This window comes from Sorex araneus, chromosome 5, assembly GCF_027595985.1.
Source record: "Sorex araneus isolate mSorAra2 chromosome 5, mSorAra2.pri, whole genome shotgun sequence".
Lineage (NCBI taxonomy): Eukaryota > Metazoa > Chordata > Mammalia > Eulipotyphla > Soricidae > Sorex > Sorex araneus.
Window position 1 is genome coordinate 89,807,423 of NC_073306.1, and position 23,219 is coordinate 89,830,641.

Here is a 23,219-nt window from a genome sequence, read left to right on the forward strand (position 1 = left end):
TTTTTAGTGTTATTGTTGTTTGGATCACTTCTGACAGTACTCACTCAGGTATCACTCTTGTCAGAGATGAGGGACCATGCAGAGTGACAGGGATCAAACCTGGGCCAGGTGTGTGCAAGGCAAACTCCCTACCCATTGTGCTATGGCTCCGGCCCCTGTTTCTGTTAGATACTGCCATTGATCTAGGAATTGTCCCACCCAGAAAACAGGTTCCAATGAAGTTCTTCTGCTCAATCAAGAATGACCCAAGATTCCAATAAGCTCTTATCATTTTAATTGACTTTAATGATTATTGCTCATCTGCAAGGATTAATATTGCATTCATTAAAAATCATTCAATACAAAATAAACTTGTTCCTCCCAAGTTGCTCTGCACACGCTCCCTCTGATGCCAGGTATCTTCCCAGTGTCCTTTGTTCCATGGTCTGACAGAGATGGAGCCCTAACCCATCACGTCTATGGACACAGTAGATATGGGAGCAGGGGGCAGACCAGAGGGCAGCAGGACCAGGGTCCCTTCCCTCCGGCAGAGCTGACCCGGTGGAGACCACTGCTGGCCAGGTTACCTCACCGACAAGTATATGGTGTTCTGATTGGCTGGTTACATGCCCTGGGAAAAGGGCTTGAACTGTTAGCATTTACAGAGAAGAAAGCATGGTCACACTGGCAAGGGTGGGTGAACAGGAAAGGGGAAAAAATATTTGGCAAGACTTGTCCCCTGCAAGGAATCTACAGGGTGAAGGCTTTCCTTTCGTGGATTTCTGCTTCTAAGATCTCTCTGCTCAGTGGTAAGAGAGAAACAAAAAGTTCTAGTACCTGGCATTAATGCCTGACTCAACGCTGAAGGGTCACAAGTTAGAACAAGTTGAGTGCTTAAATTCTGGGTGATTATGTATTCAGCGTTCATCAGACCATGCGAAAACGCTGGTGAGCAGGGTGCGTGGCACGGGAACACAGCGCGCAGGTATAAGAGCCTCTCCGGCTTCCTCCAGAACAAAGCCAGGCCACAACCAGGACTGCCTCTATGCACAAACTGCCCTTTCAGATCTAGGTCCATAAGCCTTTTTGTGAAAAACAAAAAACAAAAACAAAAAAAAAGAACTCCCCTTCCCGCCAACCCCTAAAACAGTACACTTCTCTAAGACAAATGTTAACACAGGGACTAAAGTCCCGGACAGGTTCTATGGAACTAGCGAACCTTCAGCCTGGCCCAATTTTGCCTTCTTTTCCCCATCACATCTACCTTCCTTTAAATATTTTAGGTTTGCAGAAGCATAGCTGATCAGAAACTTGCACTTAAAGGATAAATCCTAAAGATTGGGCTCAGTGCGCTTTACACCGAATAATGGCTCAAGGAATTTGACTTCAGCATAAGCTTTATGGGGCAGATCTGACTGAACTTGCTCTTACGGCCCCAGCTGATGGTTGCTATAAACTATGGGCTAGAAATGAGACTGTATCAGAGTGTGAGCCCATCATTTTTCTGGACCTTACTCGCACTCTTAAGCTCTAAAGATTCAAAAGAGAAACTGATCACAATTAACCAACTGAGTAATTCCTCAGTGTTGACAATAAAATTTGTCTTGAAAGGAATTTTTTTTTTGGTATAACAGAAATAAATGCTAAGGGTCAAAATTCAACCTTAGAGTGCAGTCTGGTTAAAAACCTGAAAAAATGAAAATGTGTGGTGGGAAGTATGGAAGGGTTGTACTATGTCCAAGTAGCCCTAACGAATCATAAGAAACACTATTACACATCTTGGAACCAGACATATCACCTCACAGAGAACGGGGTTTGGAACATCTAGGGGAAATGAACACTCACCACCTAATCTGACCTACCTAGAAGGCAGGTCCCATCCCTGCTCCTCTGAAGAAGAGGAAGAGCGCTGATGGCAGTTAAGAAACGGGCTCTTCCATGGCAAGTGTAGACACTGCAGGTCGTTCCACACAGATGCCTTTATGTTTCTGCTTAATAAGGTGCCCCTTTAAGATTGAAGTCCGCAGAAATGGGAAACAATGGATTATCTTTCTGGGCTGGGAGAGTGAAATCCTTCTTAAGGACTAGGGTAAGGAACCTCGAATCAGTTCCATCTAGAGAGTCACGGAGCAGGTTCCTGTGTGGTCTGTAGTCTTTGGACAGTGAGATGGAAAAAACAAGAATGAAATGATAGGAAAACAAATTGAGAGGAAAGGAGTAAGAAGAAAATAAAAGTTGTTTTTAAAAATATTTCTTATAGAGTTGCGTGGTTCATGTGGACTGGTCCTCGGTAATATGGTCCATTAGTATCTGCAACGAGAAAGACTACTTGGTTAGCACCTTTATCATTGAAGTCTGAAAACAAGAATCCTTAACAAAACAGGCTCTCCAGGCTGCCCCCAGCCCTAGCTGTGAAGGCTTCAGCAGTCCCTGAGGTCATTCTTCCTTGTGGTTCTATAGGTTTCTGGCAATGCCATCTCTGGTTTTGTAAGATAAACATTTTAAAACACAACAACCCTATCCAAGGCCAACTGTATCAGAATCTCTATGGAGCTGTAAGGTTAGATAACTCTTTGTCTTTAGATCACACTTGGGAATCACTCCTGGCAAGCGTGATTAAATGGGATGCTGGGAACTGAGCCTGCATTGGCTGCATGCAAGGCAGATGTCCTATCCCCCGGGGACAATCTCTCTGGCCCCCAGGTCTCTGACGCTTTTACATCTATTACTCGGCATACAATTTTTCTGCCTATATCATTAGCTTGGAGCAGAGCAGTTGTCTTCAAACACAAGTATTTAAGAAATACCTGATTCAAGATATTTTAAAAATGCTATTTAAGATAGCTGGCTAGCCTGTGTAGTTTACTATCAGGGTAAAGAGTCTTTCGTATGTGGTCCCCTGGATTACCTGTAATAATTGGGTTTGAATGGCCCATTTTTGTTGAGTCCCAGATATTTTGCTTGGTCATCTGTCAATTCTGTCAGGTGGGCATCAAATGATGGCAGGTGCAAGCTGGCAACATATTCATCTAGGAAGAAGAAAATGGCCAGGGGACAGGCTCGATTTCAAATGTGCCTCTCAGGGTATAACCTACCACTATTTTCCTTTCAAGCATAGTTAAAAAAAAGAGGACGGGAGTAGACAGAGTAACTTTGAGAGAACCCACAACTTGAAATATTTGCTTAATTTAAATTTTAAAAAAATCTCTCAAGTTGCCCTTCTGGTAGGATACTTCTCTGAATGTACTGAAAGAACCAGGTGCCAGGGCTACAAAGCCAAGCCTCTTCTAGTGATGTGTTTGCCTCACCCCAGAGGCCATGTGATATTCTGACCTTCCTGTGGAAAATCCTCAAATTAATGCTACTCAAATTATGACTCAAAGTAGACACAAACGCACACAAGAGGGTCTTGGCTTATTAACACTTATTTAGACCTACCTAGGCCTCAAATCTTATCACGAATCTTTAAAGCAGCCAGTAAAAATTTCTTAGTTTTCCACAGATAAGCTTCTTTATCTTCACTTTTATGACAATGACTACATTTGGGGGAGGGGTTCAAGCAGTGCTCAGGGGCGCTCTCGGTGATTATTCAATGCAAGGACGTGGGGATGAGTGCCGTGAGGGTACTGTACTGCCAGGGACCATGAGGGTCAACCTGCTGGTGCTGGGGGCCTCCAGGGCTTCCTGCAGAATGCTCAGGGGCCATGTGATATCAGGGGTCAACCACATCAGCATATGCAAGTCTCTGCTCTAGCCCCTGTACTATCATACTTTGGTGCCAAATATGGCTTTTTAATAAACTTCTCAGACGTAGCTCTGAGTCAGTTTGAGAAACAAGTGGTTCAGTCTTAGGAAGACAGAGTTTTTGGCTGACTGATGAAAGATGGGAAGTGGGCCCCACTTTTTTTTTTTTTTTTTTTTGCTTTTTGGGTCACACCTGGCTCTGCACAGGGTTACTCCTGGCTCTGCACTCAGGAATCACTCCTGGCGGTGCTCAGGGGACCATATGGGATGCTGGGCTTTGAACCCGGGTCGGTCGTGTGCAAGGCAAACGCCCTACCCGCTGTGCTATCGCTCCAGCCCCGGGCCCCACTGTTTGAAAGGTGAAGTAGAGACTGTGTCTCATTAGCACAGCCTGGCTTTCCTGGAGTGACGAAGGGTCATTTGCACATCTACATATGGGCGAACAAGAAAACTGTTCTTTCCTCATCTTGGTCCTGGGTTAAGTGGGATGCTCACTTCATTTGATTATTAAGAATAAACACATAAGGGGCTGGCATGATAGCACAGCAGGTAGGGCACGTGTGGCCGACCCAGGTTTGATTCCCAGAATCCCATATGGTCCCCTGAGCACCGCCAGGACTAATTCCTGCATGAGCCAGGAGTAACCCGTGTGCATCATTGCCGGGTGTGACCCAAAAAAGCAAAAAAAAAACCAAAACAACCCGAACAACCAAAAAACCCCACATGAACCCACACAGTGTGTTAAGAACTTTACTCACTAGCTATAATTCTTATTACAATACTGTAATATATGTAGCATTTTTCTCACTTTATTGATAAACTTAGACTGAAGTCATGGAATTAGAACCTGCCCTGAGGTCCAACCCTTAGTGCCAAAACAGGAATCTGAAGTACTTAGCAATGACTGTTATGATAAGTTCTCAACAGTGGGGATAGTAGCAGGGTTCGCTGGCTTTCACTCACCCATTTTCTTAGGAAGCAAGTATACATCTTGTTTGTACCGTCCCTCGGGTGCGTTATAGAGTTCTATCAGTGCCAATGCCTAAGGGAGGAAAGAAGGTCCAAAGACAAGAGACGCTTCTTAGAGTGCTCTACTCGCACGCTAGGCCAAGGCCTCGGACACACACCAGCACACAGCAAGAGGATTCCTTGGTGTTTTTGTTACTTCTAAGTGCAACTATGCTGTTATGCTGTTGTTTTTAACTGAAACAGCCAAAGGCCACATGGACTGCCTGACACCGAGGAAGCCAGAGTCCCCACAGCTTGTGGCCTCACAAAGAACAGCTTGATAAGGACACAGCAACAAACTCTCTCCCACTGGAACCCAGGTCTAGGTCAGCTGCACTAAGCCCGGCGCAGGAGAGCAGGAACTCAGTCACATACCTGTGTGGTGGCTGTGATGGACAGAACAAAGGTGGGGACCGTGGAGCAGCTCAGGTTGAGCAGCCGGCCCTGAAAAGCAGACGGCGGTGAGCTGTGTTAGACATCTGTCTCGGATCCCAGTGTCATGCACGCCCTCTCCACTCGGCAGGTAAAGGAAGAACTACAGTTTCACATTTGAACTCAGCACTGTATCTACTTTCTGCCAAGCCCATTTGGGCCTGCCAATCTCAAGAACTAGTCGTGGCCGGAAGAGAACATGTCACTTGAAAGAAAGCAGATCTTTTTCGAGGGGTTCTATCTTAGGGATCTGACCCCTCTACAAAGACAACAGCATTTCCCCTCTCTTCACCCCACCCTGCCAGGGGCTCTAACTGCTCTGCTCCTACGGCACTGCTGGCGCCTGGCTGGCCCGGTTGTATACCTCTGCCAGCAGGACGACGCGTTTGCCATCTGGCCAGATGACATGGTCCACCTGAGAACGGACTCGCTCCCAGGTCAGCTCCGGCGTGCGGAGGCTGGTCTGAAACAGAGAGAACAGAGCTGACTCTGGCCACGATGGGAAGAGGAAAAAAGCCCAGCAACCAAGGAATCTGAGAGAAGCCTTACGACATCAATCTCTGTGTTGGAGTGGCCCATATTGCACACGATACAACTGTTCTTCATGCGGTCCAAGTGCTCCCGTGTTACTACGTTTTTATTTCCTAAAATAAAAAAGGAGGCTCGCTGAGGAAAGAGATGCTAGGAAACAAAAGTACTGACTGGCCTTCAGTCAAACATGGGAGCAAGATGGCTTGCAGGTACCAAGGATATACACTGTGAGAAAAGAAGAGTGTCTGCTCTTTAGACTTTCCTATGGGAACTAGGCAGCAGAAAGAGCCATCGAGGGAAGAGAGTCTTTGGTCTAGAAAATATATTCAAGGTCTGGTTTACTCTAGCTCTGAGCTCTCTGGGCACAGGGGGAGGCCTGCCACCCTACTCCAGGATCTTGTGGGCCTGGACTCCTGTGAACCCAGGCCTCCAGCGTGCAATGCATGCAGACAAACACAGGTCTTACCGACTCAGCCAGACTACTTTCAAGAGGTGGCCTCGGAGTGAAATCTGTACACCAAAGCATTGATAATTACCTGTGCAAGTTATTACGACATCCACTTGCCGGATAACTTCATTTAGCTTTACCACCCTGAACCCATCCATGCTGGAAGAAAAGGAAGGAATACACTGAGCAAGCAAGGGGCAGTGGAAAAAAAGTTGGACATAAAATAAAACAATATAAAGCTCAGACTATGTGACATGCTGTGCTAAACGATAAGCAATGGCCTTGTCAGACTCCCCATAATTCCATCTAGGGAGGGAAAATGCCTAGAGGCTCTAGGAATGCCCCCGGGTTTCAAGGAAAGGAACAGGGCAATCCCAGACTTCCTCCTTGCCAAGATTTCTGCAGTGAAGAGTCGACACAATGAATCGCGAACGCCCAGAACCATGAAGTACCCAGCACCTAAGAGTACTCCTGTTCTACTCTTACCAGGCCTGCAGTGCACATATGGGGTCGATCTCTGTGATATAGACGATGGCTCCAAGGGCCTTGAGAGCAGCACAGCAACCCTTTCCCACCTACGGAGCACAAGAAAGAAGTCAGCTTGCTGGGCCACTTTGGCACAGGATACGGCAGGCAGATGCTGGGAGACAAGAACCCACCAACCCCATCACCTAATGAGCCCTTGCAGGGATGAGTAGAGCTGAATAAGCAGCATTTCATATTTCATAGCAAGGGCAGGGGCTTGAGACAAGAAAGCATTAATTTGGGAAAAAGTACCAAGAAAAGAGCTACTGTGACTTCTAGTTTCTTTTTCTAGAAAAACTAATAACTCTCGTGAGGTATTTCTAAGTCAATGGCAACCTAGCAACTGAGGACTTCTGTGGGTTATTGTTGATGACAATAAAATTTCCTGTCACCTATTTTTAGATAACCAATTACACGCCATATCAGCACCTTTCACTACAATGCTAAGATTTGTGGGGCTAATATTTAATAAATATGTTCCCTTGAGTTAAGACATCAAAAGTGAACTACTAAGTGCGGGGGGGAAATGATGGTTACATTGCATCCCATAAGACAAAGTAGTAAAATCTGAAAGGTCAGCCCACTCTATCTCCTAGTGTTATGAATTCAAATAAAAGACCTGCTATTATTTTGAGATCTAGTATATAAGCATATTATTATTTAAAAGCCTGCAACAGTGATTCTACACTGTCAGCACAAGTTTCCTTCACACAACACTTCCAATAAGTCCATGAAATGACAGACACCAAACTATTTACCTCACCATAGCCACACACCACCACTTGTTTCCCACCAAACATCACATCTGTGGTCCTCTTCAAGCTGTGGAAACAGACAAGGGCTCAACTCAAACATTATGAGCTCAAGACAGTTCCTCTGCCCCGAATCACAGATGTGGGATACCTCCTCACAAGCACTTTGGCTGAAGTTGGGGTGGACTCGATACTGGACCTTTTTCACAAACTGAAAGCCAAAGAAGACTAGGCGACAAGACCGTAGTGGCAGCCCTCTGACCTGAACCCGACCCAACTGGAGCCACGCGAGTTTCGAATTCGCATAGTACCCCTATCCTTCAACCTACCCATCCAAAATGGACTCTCGGCAGCAATATAGGTTATCAAACTTCTGTTTGGTAACAGAATCATTGACGTTCATGGCTGGAACACAGAGCTTCCCTGCTTTGGAGAGCTGATAGAGCCTAAATGGAAATGTCAGAAAACAAAAAACACAAACAAAAGCAAAGTTAGCTGGTGAAATATAATAATAATTAAAAAAAATCTGCCTAATTCTCTTCAAGTTACATGCTGCCCCCAATCTTAATCACTGCCAAGGCTGTGAGTAAACAGGAGTGTTTTGTTTCCTGGTCATCTCGCCTCACTTTTCGTTTCTGCCCTTCCTCCCGCTAGACCTTATTTATATTAAAAGGAAAAACCAAACCAAAGCAAAAAACCCTTCCAACTGAAGAAGTTTACTTTTCTTCCAGAAAGGGATGTAGTTCTTTAGACCAGCACTTTCTTGACCTTTAAAACCCATGTTTACTTCTGACAAAGAGTCCTAACGGTTCTGACATGGTTCCCTATGAGCGTGCATGTCTGGAGCTATCAACACCCACAATATGCTTCCAACTGTGAAGCTGTTCTCAGGTATCTTTTAGGTAGCCTGACAAGTCAAGAATATTTTGCTAACTTTTATTTTTGCAGTGTAAAATGTATATTTTTGAAAGAATTTATTCCTATTTTAATCATAAATTAAACTACAATACTGAATACAGTTTTTCCGCATTTCCCCAACTCCCACTTCACTGAGAAAGTTGAAAATCACTCAGTGGAATAAATGGGAGAGAAAAAAGCATGAAACAGAATTTGAAGTAATTTTCTTTTTTTCTTTTTTTTGGGTCACACTTGGCAATGCACAGGGGTCATTCCTGGCTCATGCACTCAGGAATTACCCCTGGCGGTGCTCAGGGGACCATATGGGATGCTGGGATTCGAACCCGAGTCGGCCGTGTGCAAGGCAAACGCCCTACCCGCTGTGTTATCACTCCAGCCCCTGAAGTAATTTTCTTTTAGGGTCTCCTTGATTTTTCAAAAGTTGTAACTCCAACGTTTTTCTCAACAAATACATTCCCATTTAGTTACTACAATCTGAATAACAGCCCTACAACCTAACAAAGGCCAGCAGAGTCTGCTGAGGCAAGGACACAAGGGCAGCTACTCCAGAATCTGTTACCTGTGAACACCAGTCACGCTCTCTTCCACAATGCCTCGGATCTTCTTAAACACGTTTGGGTACTTCTTATAAACCCAGTGGGTTAAGTCTCCCCCATCATCCAGGATCTATAGAACAGCCAGAAGACTTCTATGGGCATTCAGGCTGCTAGAGCTGGGGGGAACTTTGAACCCAGTTTTGTACTAGCAAGAGAGCCCTGTACGTTTTGGAAGAGCAATTCTTAGAGCTCTGTAGTGCAGGTTTAGACAGTGGAAACAAATTTGTTGGTGTAAAGTGGCTAAAAGGATTCCTAAATTTGAATCTGGACTACAGTGAAGAGTTTTAGGCTAATCACAGACTCACTTTAGTCTATTGTATTAAAATATACAGCCCCTTTGAACGCAAAATGAGAGCTGGGGCAGGAAGGAAAACAATCAGAACCCTATTCCAAAGAGGTACCACATCATTTTCTTCTACTTCATTTTACCACACCCTATTCAGTTAGTCTTACCCTTCCCCCACCTTGTGATTCAGCACTCAGACCCATTCTGCATGGGTATCAAGATAAACACTTTAGCACCAAGTCAGTGCATATGACAAAATGTCCAAACATATATTTAGGGAATTATGCTTTGAGGGATAAAAGGAAACAGATCCACTGTTAAAAGTATGGGCTGGATATGAATTATTACCATGTTGGCTTGCCACCCATCCATGTTCACACAGCGGTCAATACACCACCAGAAGTCATCTTCCGACTCGCCCTTCCAAGCAAACACTGCGACTCCTGTAGAAACAGAAACAAATTGGCTGACTCCTGCTGAGAGTCTGTCCTATTACAGAGAGGAGACTCTGAAATCCACGTGTAGGGGGAAAAAGGCCACAGAAACTGTATTTGGAAGGACAACATAGCACTTCGGCTCAAAAGTTGAAAATTTAAGGGATTTTAATTTTTGAAAGTATTCTGGAACTTTAGTATCATTATTTAAAAAATTTGGTCATTATAAATTTACAAAATTATTTATGATTGGGTTTCAGATATACAATGTTTCAACCAGGATCCCTTCACAGTATCCACTTTCCTGTACCAAACCTCTCCTTCCCAACCATCTCCTCCTCCAGTTCTGGAACTTTAAAACATATTCTTTCCAAGCACAAATGCTACCACCTTATACTTGGAACTCAATCCTATAGAGATAAATGAAATGGAAATCAAAACAAAATTGTTCACCAGGACATTACTTCTTTAGTGATCATCTCAAAACCACCTAAATGTTCAATATTCAGAAAATGGTGATGTAAAATCACAAGGTCATATTACTATTACAAATGATGCTGTCAGCTTTCAGTGGCATGGAAAACTATTTCTGAAATGTTTGATATTTAAGTTGAAGACTACATACATACTGAGTAAATAGAAAAAGGGAAGATGTCTACTTTTATCTAGGTACAGAGAGATTTCTTTAAAAAATCATCTACATTTCCTGTAGTAAACATCAGAAAAAAGTACATTAGAAAAAAAAGTATTACAAGGTTGTTCTCTGATGATCCTAGAAAGATGGGAAACCTTAAAGAAACTTCATGGAGATTTTACTCTAAACCTTGTTTTTTTTTTTTTGCATTTATTTTATTATTATTTGCTTTTTGGGTCACACCCGACGAGGCTCAGGGGTTATTCCTGGCTCTGCACTCAGGAATTACTCCTGGCAGTACTCAGGGGACCATATGGGATGCTGGGAATCGAACCGGATACGCTGCGTGCAAGGCAAACGCCCTCCCCGCTGTGCTATCGCTCCAGCCCCTACTCTAAACCTTTTAACTTTTAACTATCAGAAGAATTTCAGGGGGATTAGGTCAGGGAGTGCCCACACATAACCTGAGTGCCTTCCACAGCTGAGGGGTTAAGGACAGTGACACAGTCCTGAAACCAAGGGCATGCAGGGAATCTCTGAAACACAGGAAGTGGGTGCTGAGTTGCAGATTGGGCCCTAGCTGCCCCCACTCCTCCCCCCACTGAAAGGACCACTTCCCACAAATAAAACTCGGGGAGCATGGTCATTGTCTTCCAACAAATAATTTCATGATGAGCCGAATTCATGAGCTAGCCATATGTACCACTGGGTGTGTGTGTGTGTGGGGGGGGGCACTCCTGGCAGTGTTTGGGCTTACTCCTGGCTATGCCCCATGTATGTTCAGCACAATACTGTACACCATACACCACATCATCACATATATGAACAGCAATAGAAAAAGGCACTTTATCTGTTCTATCAAGAATGATGAAACGTTTCATAAAAGGAGAGAGACTGAGTTCAGTTATAGTACTTATACAGATATTCTTCATTTAGCATCAATCCTGGGCATTTCCCCAAGTAACAAGATTCTTCTCAGAAATCACTTTTAAGGACAATGTAAAAATATTCTGTTATGAATATGAGCCTTAATTTATATCAACTTTCTTCCTGCTGTTTTTATTAATCTCCCAATTTTATAGACCATAGACATATACAACACTATAATGATAACTGATACGTGCAAATTACGTTTAGGTAATAATTTTGAGACAGAGCTGGTGAGAAAGCTAAACTTACCGGCCTCAGCCAGAGCTGCAGCTACTTCATTCTGAGTGGAGTAGATGTTGCAAGCAGACCAGCGGCACTGAGCCCCCAGTGCACACAGAGTCTCGATCAACACCTATGTATGGACAGGAAACAGGGTGAGGAGGAACAGGGCCCCACACAAGTGGCAAAGAGGAGAATACCCACCAAGTCTGAGGCAGCAGGTGCCACACTAGGAAGTCAGTCACAAAAGCATATGATCCTGACAAAGACCAATGTGTTAACCTGTCTATTCAAAGGACACCTTTCCAAGCCTTAACTAACATTTTTACAAAACAATCATATTTTGCAAACCTACATCTCCCCAAATCAGAGTTAGTAAAAGCTATTATACCCATACAGAGGAAAAACCCCATTATTGTTTAATAACCAATATGCAATAGCATGTGGAGGTTGGGAAAGATGGGAAAAACAAGGCCAGTTTCTTTTGTCACCCTCAGCAAAAGTCCCTCTCTTCTCTTCCCACAGACTCACCGCTGTCTGGGCTGTGATGTGTGTGCAGCCCACTATTTTAGCACCAGCCAAGGGCTTCTCCCCTTGAGCACGTTTCCTGAGTGAAATCAGAGCAGACATGTCTGTGAAAGAACAGAGGATTTGAGCTAGGTCCGAACTAGCAGCATCACTGAGTCTGGTCTGGGGCTGCTGACACGGTGAGATGAGGTGCTAAGTCCTTGGAGAACAACTCTACAGATTTCTGTGACTATGGGCAGCTCCAACAACACAACAACAGAAGGACATTTTTCAGTCACTTGGGTTCTCACTTCCTCTTCTATGCCACACAGTGTGTAGAGGATAGAACAATCCTCAAAACTGGCGAAAATGGCCGATAAGTCTATCATTCATCTGCGAGGATAGGGATGAAGCTGGCTGACAGATTCCTACTTACAATCATCAGCCCAGGAAGGTGATATTGCCCTGTTTTTCTCTGCTGTTTCATTTTACTCTGTCAATCTGTCTGGTTTCTCTATTTCTCCCTGTAGAGAATATGTCTTCGTTACGAAAGCTACAGAGACAGTTAAAAAGACCTTGCAGGGAGTAGAGTGGGGGGGAACTTAACCAAGTTTACCCTTGTTCCAACAGAGGATGCCTAGACACAAAGAACAGGTAAGTTTCTAAGTCACACTTTCTTAGTGTCAAACCTTCTTACATTGACTGCCTCTGGGAAATCTGGGTCTCCGGATTGGCAACTATGGCAGGATCCTGCAGAGCCAACTGCTATCTCCAAGGCTTGCCGACTCTGCAAGCAGCTCTGTAAAATGGTGGGGGAGGCTAACAGAACCTGCTCTATGTGATTACCACATGCTGAATACAGGAAGCAGCGGGGAAAGAATCCTGAAACTCAAGCTCCATACAGTGAAATTTGTTTATTTTAAAGTCCAGGATACCAGATATTCCTAGCATACTTTCAAGTCTTAAGTTGTTTGTGAATCCCAATGACCCCCTAACCAGGTTGCTCTGCTCCCCTCCCTGCGCCCACCTCCACACACACACCCTTTACCTTGCTCTGCAATCTCGATCTCCCGGCGTCCAAATTCTGCCTGCTTTATGTTCTTCACACAGAAATTGCTGCTGCCCTTGGAATTAGTTTGCTGTTTCTCTCGGGGGGAAACTTCATCGTCAGAGCTATCTGTGTAGGATGCAGCTAGAGCCAGGAAAGAAAGGAGGATAGGAAAACCTCAATGGTCCCAATTCTACAGAGTGTGGTCCTCAAGGGACTCTCATTTAAGAGAACACTTCTAATTGGAACCACCTTTTACGTCATCACTGTTCTACTCCTCCAAGGGTCTAAAAGATGGAATAAAGCTTCTGGATCTTTCAGGGATGCAGCTTTTTTACAAACCATGCTGAAGAGCCATACTTTGCCACTAGTACCTGTGATAAAGAGTCCTGCAATGGTTCTAGTGAATCCGAGATAACAGGGTACTTGATCCCAACCTGTATTTGAACCAGGCCTGGCAAAAATGGAAGAATAATTTAAGGCAGATAAGAAATGCAATTTCTGTGACTGACCTGGGTTCAATCCCTAACACTGCATACGGTCCAAATTCCATCAGGAGCACAGAGTCAGGATAGGTAAGATAAGATCTGTGATCAGATAAGCCCTGATCACAGCAAGGTGTGGCCCACAAACAAAACCAAAACAAATCTCCTAAGAAATGCTCTCTGTAAGCATTGGTTCTCACTGTAAGCATCTAACTCAAAGTAATATCTAAAGCAAAGCAGTGTTTCCCCTAAGAATGATGCTGACCTCTGGGGGGGGTGGGGTGAGGGTAGCAGCTATGGCAATAATTAGGGGACATGTTTGCTAAAAGAAGGTAGATCCAGCGGGGAACCGAGTGATTAATATTTTTCTGAAAAGGGAGAAGAAGGCCAAGTAAGTTTGGGAACCTCTGATTTATTAGAATCATAAGAAAGGATTGTTGAAACACAGATGGCTGAATCCCACTGTCAGATTTTTTTCCATTTTGCAAATCTCAGGTGGGACCCAAAAATTAGAATTTAACACATTCTCAAGTGTTGCTGATGCAGATGCCCTAAGGATTTGAAAATCACTAATATGAATGACACTGTAAAAAAATCTTGGGTTTTTATACTATAGTGACCGAAAAAACTGAGAGACTAGCAGTTCTGTTTTCAACTGCCAGTCCTGAGCTCACTCAAGATGTTCAACTAAAAATCCCTTCTCGTCAAAGTCATTTGTCCATTCAGATAGCAAAACACCCCACTCCCGCTCGCTTTCTCCAAGTGCAGCAGCACTCGCCTGATCCCTACAGGTGTATTGGGCTGTTCCCAGAGTGCAGCAGGACCTTGGGCACCCCATACAGCCCATCAAGCACTACCTGGAGTGATCCCTGAGCATAGCTAGCTGTGGCCCCAAAACCAAAAATCAAAGAAACAGTGTGCTCTATAAGCCCACAGCTACTACTCAAGTCCACCCCCATGAGGAAACCGAAACCTATCAGTTTTAAAAATTTTATTATTCTTAAAATTTTGGGCTGTAACCTGGAGGTACTCAGGGATCCTCCCTAGTTGTGCTGGAGGGCTGTGGGGTGGCTTGGATGGAACCTTGGTCAACCATGTGTAAGGCAAATCCCATACTATCTCTCTGCCCACTAAGTTTTTTTTTCCTTTGCTTTTTGGGTCACACCCGGCAATGCACTGGGGTTACCGCTGGCTCATGCACTTAGGAATTACTCCTGGCGGTGCTTGGGGGACCATATGGGATGCTGGGAATCAAACCCGGGTCAGCCACGTGCAAGGCAAACGCCCTACCCATTGTGTTATCGCTCCAGCCCCATGCCCACTAAGCTTTTAAAAAATACTTCAAAAAGTTCCAGTAATACAAGGCCACCAAGATCTCTGAAAAGTTTAAATGGATTGATTGAATCCATCTTTCTTCCTCTGTAACTCACTAAAAATATTAATCCTCTTGGGCCATAGCAATAATACTATGGGTAGGACATTTGCCTTGCAACCACTCTACCCACGCTTGATCCCAGACATTCCATACGGTTCCCCGAGCCCACCAGGAGTGATCCCTCAGTGTAGAGCCAGGAGTGAGACCTGAGCACCTCCAGATATGGCCCCCATCCAAAAAAAAAAAAAAAAACCAAACCTAATCTTCCTTATTTCTTGGTTATAATTAGCTTACTTGTCATGGATACCCTTTTTGGAACTGTCATTTTAAGACAAGTTTTCATTAAGATAGCCATCCTAGGAGCTGGAGGGACAGCACAGTGGGTACGGCACTTGCCCTGCATGTGGCTGATATGGGTCTAATCCCCATAGATGGTTCCCTGGGCTCCACTAGGAGGATCCCTCAATGCAGAGCCAAGAGTAAGCCCTGACACTGCCTGGTGTGGCCCCCAAATAAAAGCAAGAAGAAATAAAAAGGCTATCATACTTAAACCTCTTATCACAATGTATATGCCCATAGCAAAGATATATATTTATTTATTTCAATACTGGTGCCCATTCAAGCAAATTAAACAACTGGATGACAGTGCTACAGTGCTATTTCAGTATTTAACTCTGATAAGTACTATTGATTTTCTTGTCTGTCTGTACCACAGGACAGAGAAAGCATTTAATTTATTTGTATTTTTTTCTTTTATTATGGTCCACACCTGGCAATGCTCAGGGGTTACTCTTGGCTCTGCACTCAGGAACCACCCCTGGCAGCAGTGCTCAGGACCCTATGGGATGCCGCATGAAGCAAGGCTGAATGCATGCAAGGCAAGCACCCTTTTCACTGTACTATCTATCTCTCCAGCCCCAGAGAAAACATTTTAAAAACTTTTGATCAGATTTTAAAAAAACATTCCTGAAATGCAAAAGCCCATTATTATTAATGCTAACAATAAAAACAATATTCTGGGGAAAGACAATGGTCTTTGGTACAAATCTATTTTGCTGACATTAATAAAAATCTCTGGCTTTGGGCAAAGCCTCAATCATTTAATAGTATTTTCTCAGTTGAACACTGGAGGGGTTGGATTAGATGCCTCTGGTTTATTCCAGGACTCAAATCCTAAAATTCCAAGTCCTTTTCCATGTTTATTTTCTAGTATCTAAAGCTGGGAAGGACACAATCCAAAGCAGAAAAGAAAATATACTCCCGCCCAGTCCCTCCTACACACACCCTCTCCTTAACAGGGCTAAGGTAAGAAAACGTGCGTGTGTACATGCGTGCGTGCGCACGCCCACACCCACACCCCCTCTCCTTAACACACACACACACACACACACACACACACACACACATCATACATATACACACTCTCTCCTTAACAGACCTTTTAAGGTAAGAAAGACACACATACATACACATACCCTCTCCTTCGCAGGGTTAAGGTAAGAAAGAACACACACACCCTCTCCTCAACAGGGCTAAGGTAAAGTAAAGGCAAGGAAGAATTAGATGGCCACAGGTGGGCGGGGGATGGGGCTCAGGGTCCAGTACACAACCTTGCATGTGCAGGGCTCTGTGTTGCTCCCGGGCACAGCAAAAATCAATTCACTTAGTTGGAACCACATTACAGGAGTGTGACTCTTTCACACTCAAGATATTAAGAGGAGAGGGAGACTTCAAACATTAGGATGTTGAATGCTTCCCAACACACCTCTTTTTCAAGGTCAGTTCAGTCAGCCAAAATACCACTGACTCTGCCTTTGCTAAAGTGAGTGGGTAGTTGCGGGAACAGGAAACTGCCCTGCTCTTTCACCAGACACTAGCTGGCACACACACAGTGCTCAGACCACACAGAGCGTCAGAGGAAGAAAGATGATGAAAGCCTCCTCAGCTACAAGCCTGGCTGGGGGTACTGCCACTGCCCAACCACTAATTACCAGCACTTAAGCACCAAGACGGGGAGTTCTGATATGAGGCATTTTCCAATTCTAGACAGGAGAAAAAAACATTAAACAAGAAATGAGCTCAGGCTCGGAAACAGCAGAGAGACCAGAGGACATACCAACCTGAACTGTAGCTGTCAGTGGAGGACTGCGAGATGGAGCGGGACAGAGACCTGCGGCCAGTCTTGGTAGGGAACTTGGTGAACTCCTGCATGTCATCGGCAAACTGGATTTGCTAGATAAGAAGATGGCAAAAAATGGAAACTGTGTAAGGATTCTATGAAATCTCCTCAGCCAAGTTTTTATTTTTATTTTTTTTTTTCTTTTTGGATCACACCTGGCGATGCACAGGGGTTCCTCCTGGCTCTGCACTCAGGAATTACTCCTGGTGGTGCTCAGGGGACCATATGGGATTCTGGGAATCGAACCCGGGTCGGCTGCGTGCAAGGCAAACACCCTACCCGCTATGCTATTGCTCCAGCCCCTCTATGAAATCTTCTATTGGTTATGGCCATACGTTGGCTTCCCCATCATCAGGTGGCTTATACCAGGCCAGCAATTCTCCCAGCAAAAATAGGGGTAGGTAGAGGCTAGCTCTCCCCAAAATACTTACTGCTGCCTCCTTAAAAGAATTCAGCAGACTTTTCTAGTGAGGGGGATAGGAAAAGTTATACTGACTTGTTTTAGCATTTATCAAATGTCACAAGCCTTTTCACATTCCAAAAATATTCTTTCTTGCCAGAGTGAATTCTTTACTCTCCTCCCATCTTTATCAAAAACCTGCACATCTCACACCTGTTTCTTATCCCCCTCCCCACAGAATATTATCTTGCAGTATATTCTTACTCTGAAGCTAGCAATGGTCTCATTTTAAAAAGAATTATGATCAGGTGCCTCAAAATGGTGACGGGAAGATAAATTTAATCATGTACTACAAAGTCAATGTGATATTCCCAGAACCTTCTCTACCCAATAAAATTATTTTATTTATTTATTTATTTATTTAGCTTTTTGGGTCACACCCGGCAATGCTCAGGGGTCATTCCTGGCTCTACACTCAGGAATGACCCCTGGCGGTGCTCAGGGGACCATATGGGACGCTGGGAATCGAACCCGGGTCGGCCGCGTGCAAGGCAAACGCCTTACCCGCTGTGCTATCGCTCCAGCCCCCCCAATAAAATTATTTGTAATACACTGAAGAAACAGAAATTGAATAGTTTCTAGAGTAATTCTAACAACCAGGAGTAATCTGAAGGAAGAAATAAAAACTTGGTCAACTTAGTTTACAATGTTACAAATATAGGCAAATTTGTAGATGTATCTCAAGTGAGGAAGACACATTCTGGTATCAAATGATTCAAATCTTCCTCCTGAATTCCTGCTAAAAAAGATAAAACTGTTTTCTTTAAAATAAACGTCAGCCTGTGGGGGGTAAGGGTGGAGCTATACTGTGATTCTTGGTGGTAGAATATGTGCACTGGTGAAGAGATGGGTGTTAGAGCATTGTATAACTGAGACTTAAACCTGAAAACTTTGTAACTTTCCACATGGTGACTCAATAAAAAAATTTAAAAAAAATAAAAGGTTATTGATTACAAAAATAAAATAAAATAAAATAAAATAAAATAAAATAAAATAAACGTCAGCCTCCTGAAAACCAGAAATGTTTGAGAATCTGATGATCTCAATTTGAGTAAATCTGAAAATGCTCCCATGGAGAATCCATTAAGTAAAGTCTTTAGTAAATGTCTGTGGAAACGTAAACCATTATAGATTAAAATCATCTCTATAATTCTAGCAACATGGTTATAGTCACTTTGAAGCCAGGAACAGTAAATTGCCTATTGGTTACAGCTGTAAAACCCCTTCTGTCCTACGAACCTTTCAGCTAAGCTAGCATTGGCCAGCAGTGAAAGAATCAGGGTTAAATGTGGAGCCCTTGGGGAGAGGGCAGTTGGGGTAGAGAAGGGACCAATATGACAATGATGGTCAGAAGGGATGGCTCTGAATGGGAGATGTGTGCTGATTGTGGGAAAAGGACCAAATATGACGGCCTCTCAGTATCTATATTACAAACCATAACACCAAAAAGGGGGAGGGGGCGAGGGGAAGGGGAGAGAGGGAGAGAGAGAGAGCGAGAGCGAGCCAAGAGAGAGCATGAGCCTGTCATAAAGGCAGGCTGGGAAGGGGGGGTGGGAATATTGTGGTGAGAAATGTACACTGTTGGAGGGATAGTATTGGAACACAGTATGACTGAAACTGAATCACAAAAGCTTTTTAACTATTTCACGGTGATCCGATTAAAAAGCAAACAGAAAACAAACCAAAAATGTGGACCCCAGGCAGCTAACAGAAACAAAAAATGGAATTAGTAGGATTCTGCAAATAATCAAGGAATACAAATCTATGTTTTCATTTGAGACTAAAAGCAGAGAACAGCTGTGCAGTAAAGTATGTTCTATACTTTTATCCAGGCAGCAGGCCTCGGAGAAAAGCCTTTAGTCTAAGTGTATTGAAAACCCTCCCATGACTCAATACTGGAGATGTTTGTTTGTTTTCCCTTCAAACTACCCTGTGAAATACAGAGAAGGCAGAGTCTATACCCTGTCTCACAAGGTTTAAGAACAGATCCTAACGGCATAAAAGGGCAAGAACTATACAGGTCCTGACATACTGTTCACCAAGGCCTTGCACACAGAAAACATTAATACTTGTTAGAATCAGTGGACCTTTCATATTTTTTCTGTAAGAGTCAACAAAATATAAAAAATAGTTAACTATTCAAATTAGACTACACATAATGCATCAGACCTTGAATAGTATGTATCTTGGTACATCAGAAGCAGCCTTTTAAAATACCAGTGCTTTATTATTGTTGTTGCTATTATTATTATTTGGCTTTTTGGATCACACCCGGTGATGCTCAGGGGTCACTCCCGGCTTTGCACTAAGGAATTACTCCTGGGAGTGCTCGGGGGCTATACGGGATGCTGAGGATTGACCTGCCTCGGCCACATGGAAGGCAAATGCCCTCCCCACTCTACTATCACTCCAGCCCTGTCATAATTATTTTTAATAGAGGTCACATACCAGAGGTGTATGGGAGGCCATGTTGTAATGGGGCTTGAACTCAGGGCCTTGCATATGCGAGGCATGGGCTCAACCACTTAAGCCATATGCCCAACCTAAAACTTATAATTTTAAATAGCTTAAGATCTTTTAAATAAGAATAAAACCATGAAGAAGTCAGAGGCCAGCATCTGCCTTTCTAGACAGGATTTGACACTACATGTTCATGTCACTTCTGCAGTCAGCAAAGCTTGTGTCCCTGCAGAGATAATGTGGGAGTTTCAACCGGTTATTCTGCAGCCAAGAGACCACCCATACCTTGTCAGTCTTTCCAGAGGCAGCATGGCTCTGGGCATTGGCAGTCGAGTCTGTTCAGAAGCTGCTCCTCTCATGGCTATGATGATTCCCTTCCCTGTTCATTTTTCCCCAAAAGGCTGGGTATATTTGCAGACACCACCTACCCAGGGATGAGGGAGGGAACTGCAATCACACTTGCAGTTTAAATAAAAAATAGAGAAGTGCTGCGGCAAGACACAAATGTGTTTGTTGAGCAACTTCAGAACTGAATTGTTGTAATCCCACCTTGCATTAATACAGCTCATCGATAGCCTAAAGCTTAGCCAAGTCTTTCCCTTCTAAAAATATTGCAAGTAGCTCACTATGGAGGATATGTCCTTATAATCCCATCTCTCAAATAACATATTTGAAGCGGGCAGACTGATGGCTGTCTTCCTACACCAGAACACTTGCTGGGGAAGTATTTCCCTGCACCTCTTTGCCATTCTTGCTGCTTATAAATATGGTGGTCCTGCTTACAATGAAATAAGAACACCTTGCCTTCCTTCCCATCTAAGGACTGAAGTTTCCCTAACAACCATTGCCGAGGAGGACCCACCTGGCCAGTTCCCTCCAGACTGGCCGCTTTAAGGCTATCTTCCCCAAAGACAGACATTCTATCTTCCTCTTGGCTGTGTACCTTCTTGAGTGTGGTGTTCACCTTGACATATAAAGGCTCTGCTGCCAAAATCAATTTTAGGGTATCACAAACTCTCTATCTGGTAAAACCAGACCTCAGCAATAGTCTTCAAATTGCGCCAAAAAACCATAGCATTTAAGTGGAATGTATCAGTTCAAAAACAATACCCAAAAATGACCGCAAATTTGTTGTTTATATTAATTCCCACTATTGTGAAAATTTTCAATCATTAAGTCTAAATTAGTGTGCTTTTAGTGTCCTTAAATCTGGATCTAAATATAGGCCTAAGTATGGGGTGAGATGCAGGAAGGGGAGTAAAGGAGGAGGCAAAGTAGTTGGAAGTCCCCCCGAATATCTGAAAAATAAAAGTCCTAAGGAACTATTTTTTGTTTGGCTACCCATCTCCCATATAGATTTACTCAAAACAAGTGCACAAGTTTCCATTCTTAAAGTAAATATCAGTGGAGAAGGAGTAGATCAGACTGACTCATTCTCCAAACTGCACATCTATTTATAGAAATCAACTTCTATGTCTTAAAAATGCAATTAAGCACCAGGCCAATTTCACATACAAACAATCCTAAAGCATTCTTTCATATAGCGTAACATGTACAATGGCTGACTCCTTCCATGTAATACTGAGAATGGAAGAACAAAACTCAACCAAAGAAATAATCTGGAGCATGTTCAGTAAGCCTAGTGTCAGAAGGCCGAAAGACTTCTATACAGAACTGACCCCAAGAAAAAGGAATCACAGGCAATCCAAAACGAGAAGCCTCCAGAAGAACTATTGTTGTATAATACTCATTGTGCGGAGCCCAATCAATTGAAAAAAAAAAAAAACGAACAAAAAAGGCTGAGAAAAGTTGAGAAATTCTTCTTCCACACATGGTCCGTCTTCCTCCACACATGGTCAGTCTGCTCAGATGCTAAATTGCATCACTTCCCCTTCCTCCCCAGGTCCCAACCAATCATGCTGTCTAGCTCCTGAATCCCAAAGACTCAAACTGTAACATAATTCTACAATGATACTATGGCCAAGGGATAAGCGGGATAATAATCATGGAGTATTCTAGTATCTGCAGATGTCTTTTGACCGACATAATGAAAATGCAAATATCCGTATTAGAGTTTTACTGCTTTTTCACAGGCTGGATACCAGTCTTTACAGTTTAAGCTTCCAAAAATCTGAAGCTAGGTCAGACATCTTATTAAACTTGTTTTGCTAATGGCTAACATCTTTTAGAAAGGACCCTCCACGGGTGAAGAACTAGATGCAAAGGTAAACAGTAATTATTAGGAAAACAAATCATCAAGAAGCAGAGCCTAAAAGTGAGAAGGATGGGTCTTTTTATGGGGGGATTAACATTTAGCAACTGGGGGAAAAAAAAAAGATTATCAGAAACTAAAAAAATCTAACAGGGCAAACAAGTAAACAACGCGCTAGAATACCTGCCAGAACACCCCGCACCATCTCTGCTCTCCATTTCTAGTGTTCAGGCCACACCAGGTAGTGCTTATGAGGATGAGGTCCACAGGGGTGCTGGGGCCAAATTTGGGTCAGCTGCACGCAAGGCAAGTGACTTAGCCCTGGATTCTCTCTTCAGGGCTCTAATTTATTTTTTCATAAACTTTATGGTTAATTATTCTTTCCTCTACAAATTCCACTCTCACCTACTCCTTTTTTTGGGGGAAGAAGGGCCTGACATGGCTATCATTCTAGCAGGTACATGATCTGTTCCTAGCAATTACCAGTGATCAGTCTGGTTCCCATTTCAGATAAATCCAAAGAAGCAGGCTGAGGTGTTTACATACAAGAAGTATACAGGTATGAACTTCTGACTTTTATTTAGGAAAAATAACTGACCCCACCCCCAAAAAAGCACCTTCCCTTCCTAGCATCCTTGCCTCCATGGCACACAACCAGAAAACAATTTATCTCATGGGACTCAGTCTTCAGCCAGAGTGGAATCCAGTCACCACTTCTTCCATTCCCTAGGACAGAGCTAGTCTTGTGTGGCTCAGCGGGTTTGGGGCTGTTTCTTGTCTTCCTTCCTTGTTTCAGATTTCTTAAACTGTCCATTTTCCCAGACTGGGGCCCGAGTTTCTGGACAGGAGATATACGAACTGACATATCACTGTCTCCCTCAGTCAGTGAGCACCCCCCTCGCAGCACCCCTCCCTCCCCCAACACACACACATACAATTCCACACTCAGAAGAAACAGTTCCTTCAAAATGAGACTCAACTGGCTCATTTGTCAACACTGTCTGGGAGGAAAACTCAGGCAATACTAAGGCTCAAGCTGCTGAGTCACTTCAATGGT

The 23,219-nt window shown here is 43.6% G+C and overlaps 1 protein-coding gene across 2 annotated transcripts in view; it reads right to left on the reverse strand.

The window, feature by feature from the left end:
• Positions 1-262: 262 nt before the first annotated feature.
• The window catches only part of AHCYL1 (adenosylhomocysteinase like 1), a 44,688-nt gene continuing 21,731 nt past the window's right edge, over positions 263-23,219 (reverse strand). The window contains exons 2-17 of one of the 2 annotated variants that reach the window (XM_055138923.1): positions 16,972-17,083; positions 12,992-13,135; positions 11,968-12,068; positions 11,467-11,569; positions 9,568-9,662; positions 8,897-9,003; positions 7,749-7,865; positions 7,426-7,489; positions 6,629-6,717; positions 6,231-6,301; positions 5,713-5,807; positions 5,528-5,626; positions 5,107-5,175; positions 4,687-4,765; positions 2,888-3,008; positions 263-2,289 (exon numbers count right to left, since the gene is read on the reverse strand). In XM_055138923.1, the coding sequence (XP_054994898.1) occupies positions 2,283-2,289; positions 2,888-3,008; positions 4,687-4,765; positions 5,107-5,175; positions 5,528-5,626; positions 5,713-5,807; positions 6,231-6,301; positions 6,629-6,717; positions 7,426-7,489; positions 7,749-7,865; positions 8,897-9,003; positions 9,568-9,662; positions 11,467-11,569; positions 11,968-12,068; positions 12,992-13,135; positions 16,972-17,083 (1,473 nt within the window). In that variant the 3' untranslated portion in view covers positions 263-2,282. Of the gene's footprint in view, positions 2,290-2,883; positions 3,009-4,686; positions 4,766-5,106; positions 5,176-5,527; positions 5,627-5,712; positions 5,808-6,230; positions 6,302-6,628; positions 6,718-7,425; positions 7,490-7,748; positions 7,866-8,896; positions 9,004-9,567; positions 9,663-11,466; positions 11,570-11,967; positions 12,069-12,991; positions 13,136-16,971; positions 17,084-23,219 lie in introns of those variants that run through there. The other variant, XM_055138924.1, reaches the window with a different exon arrangement.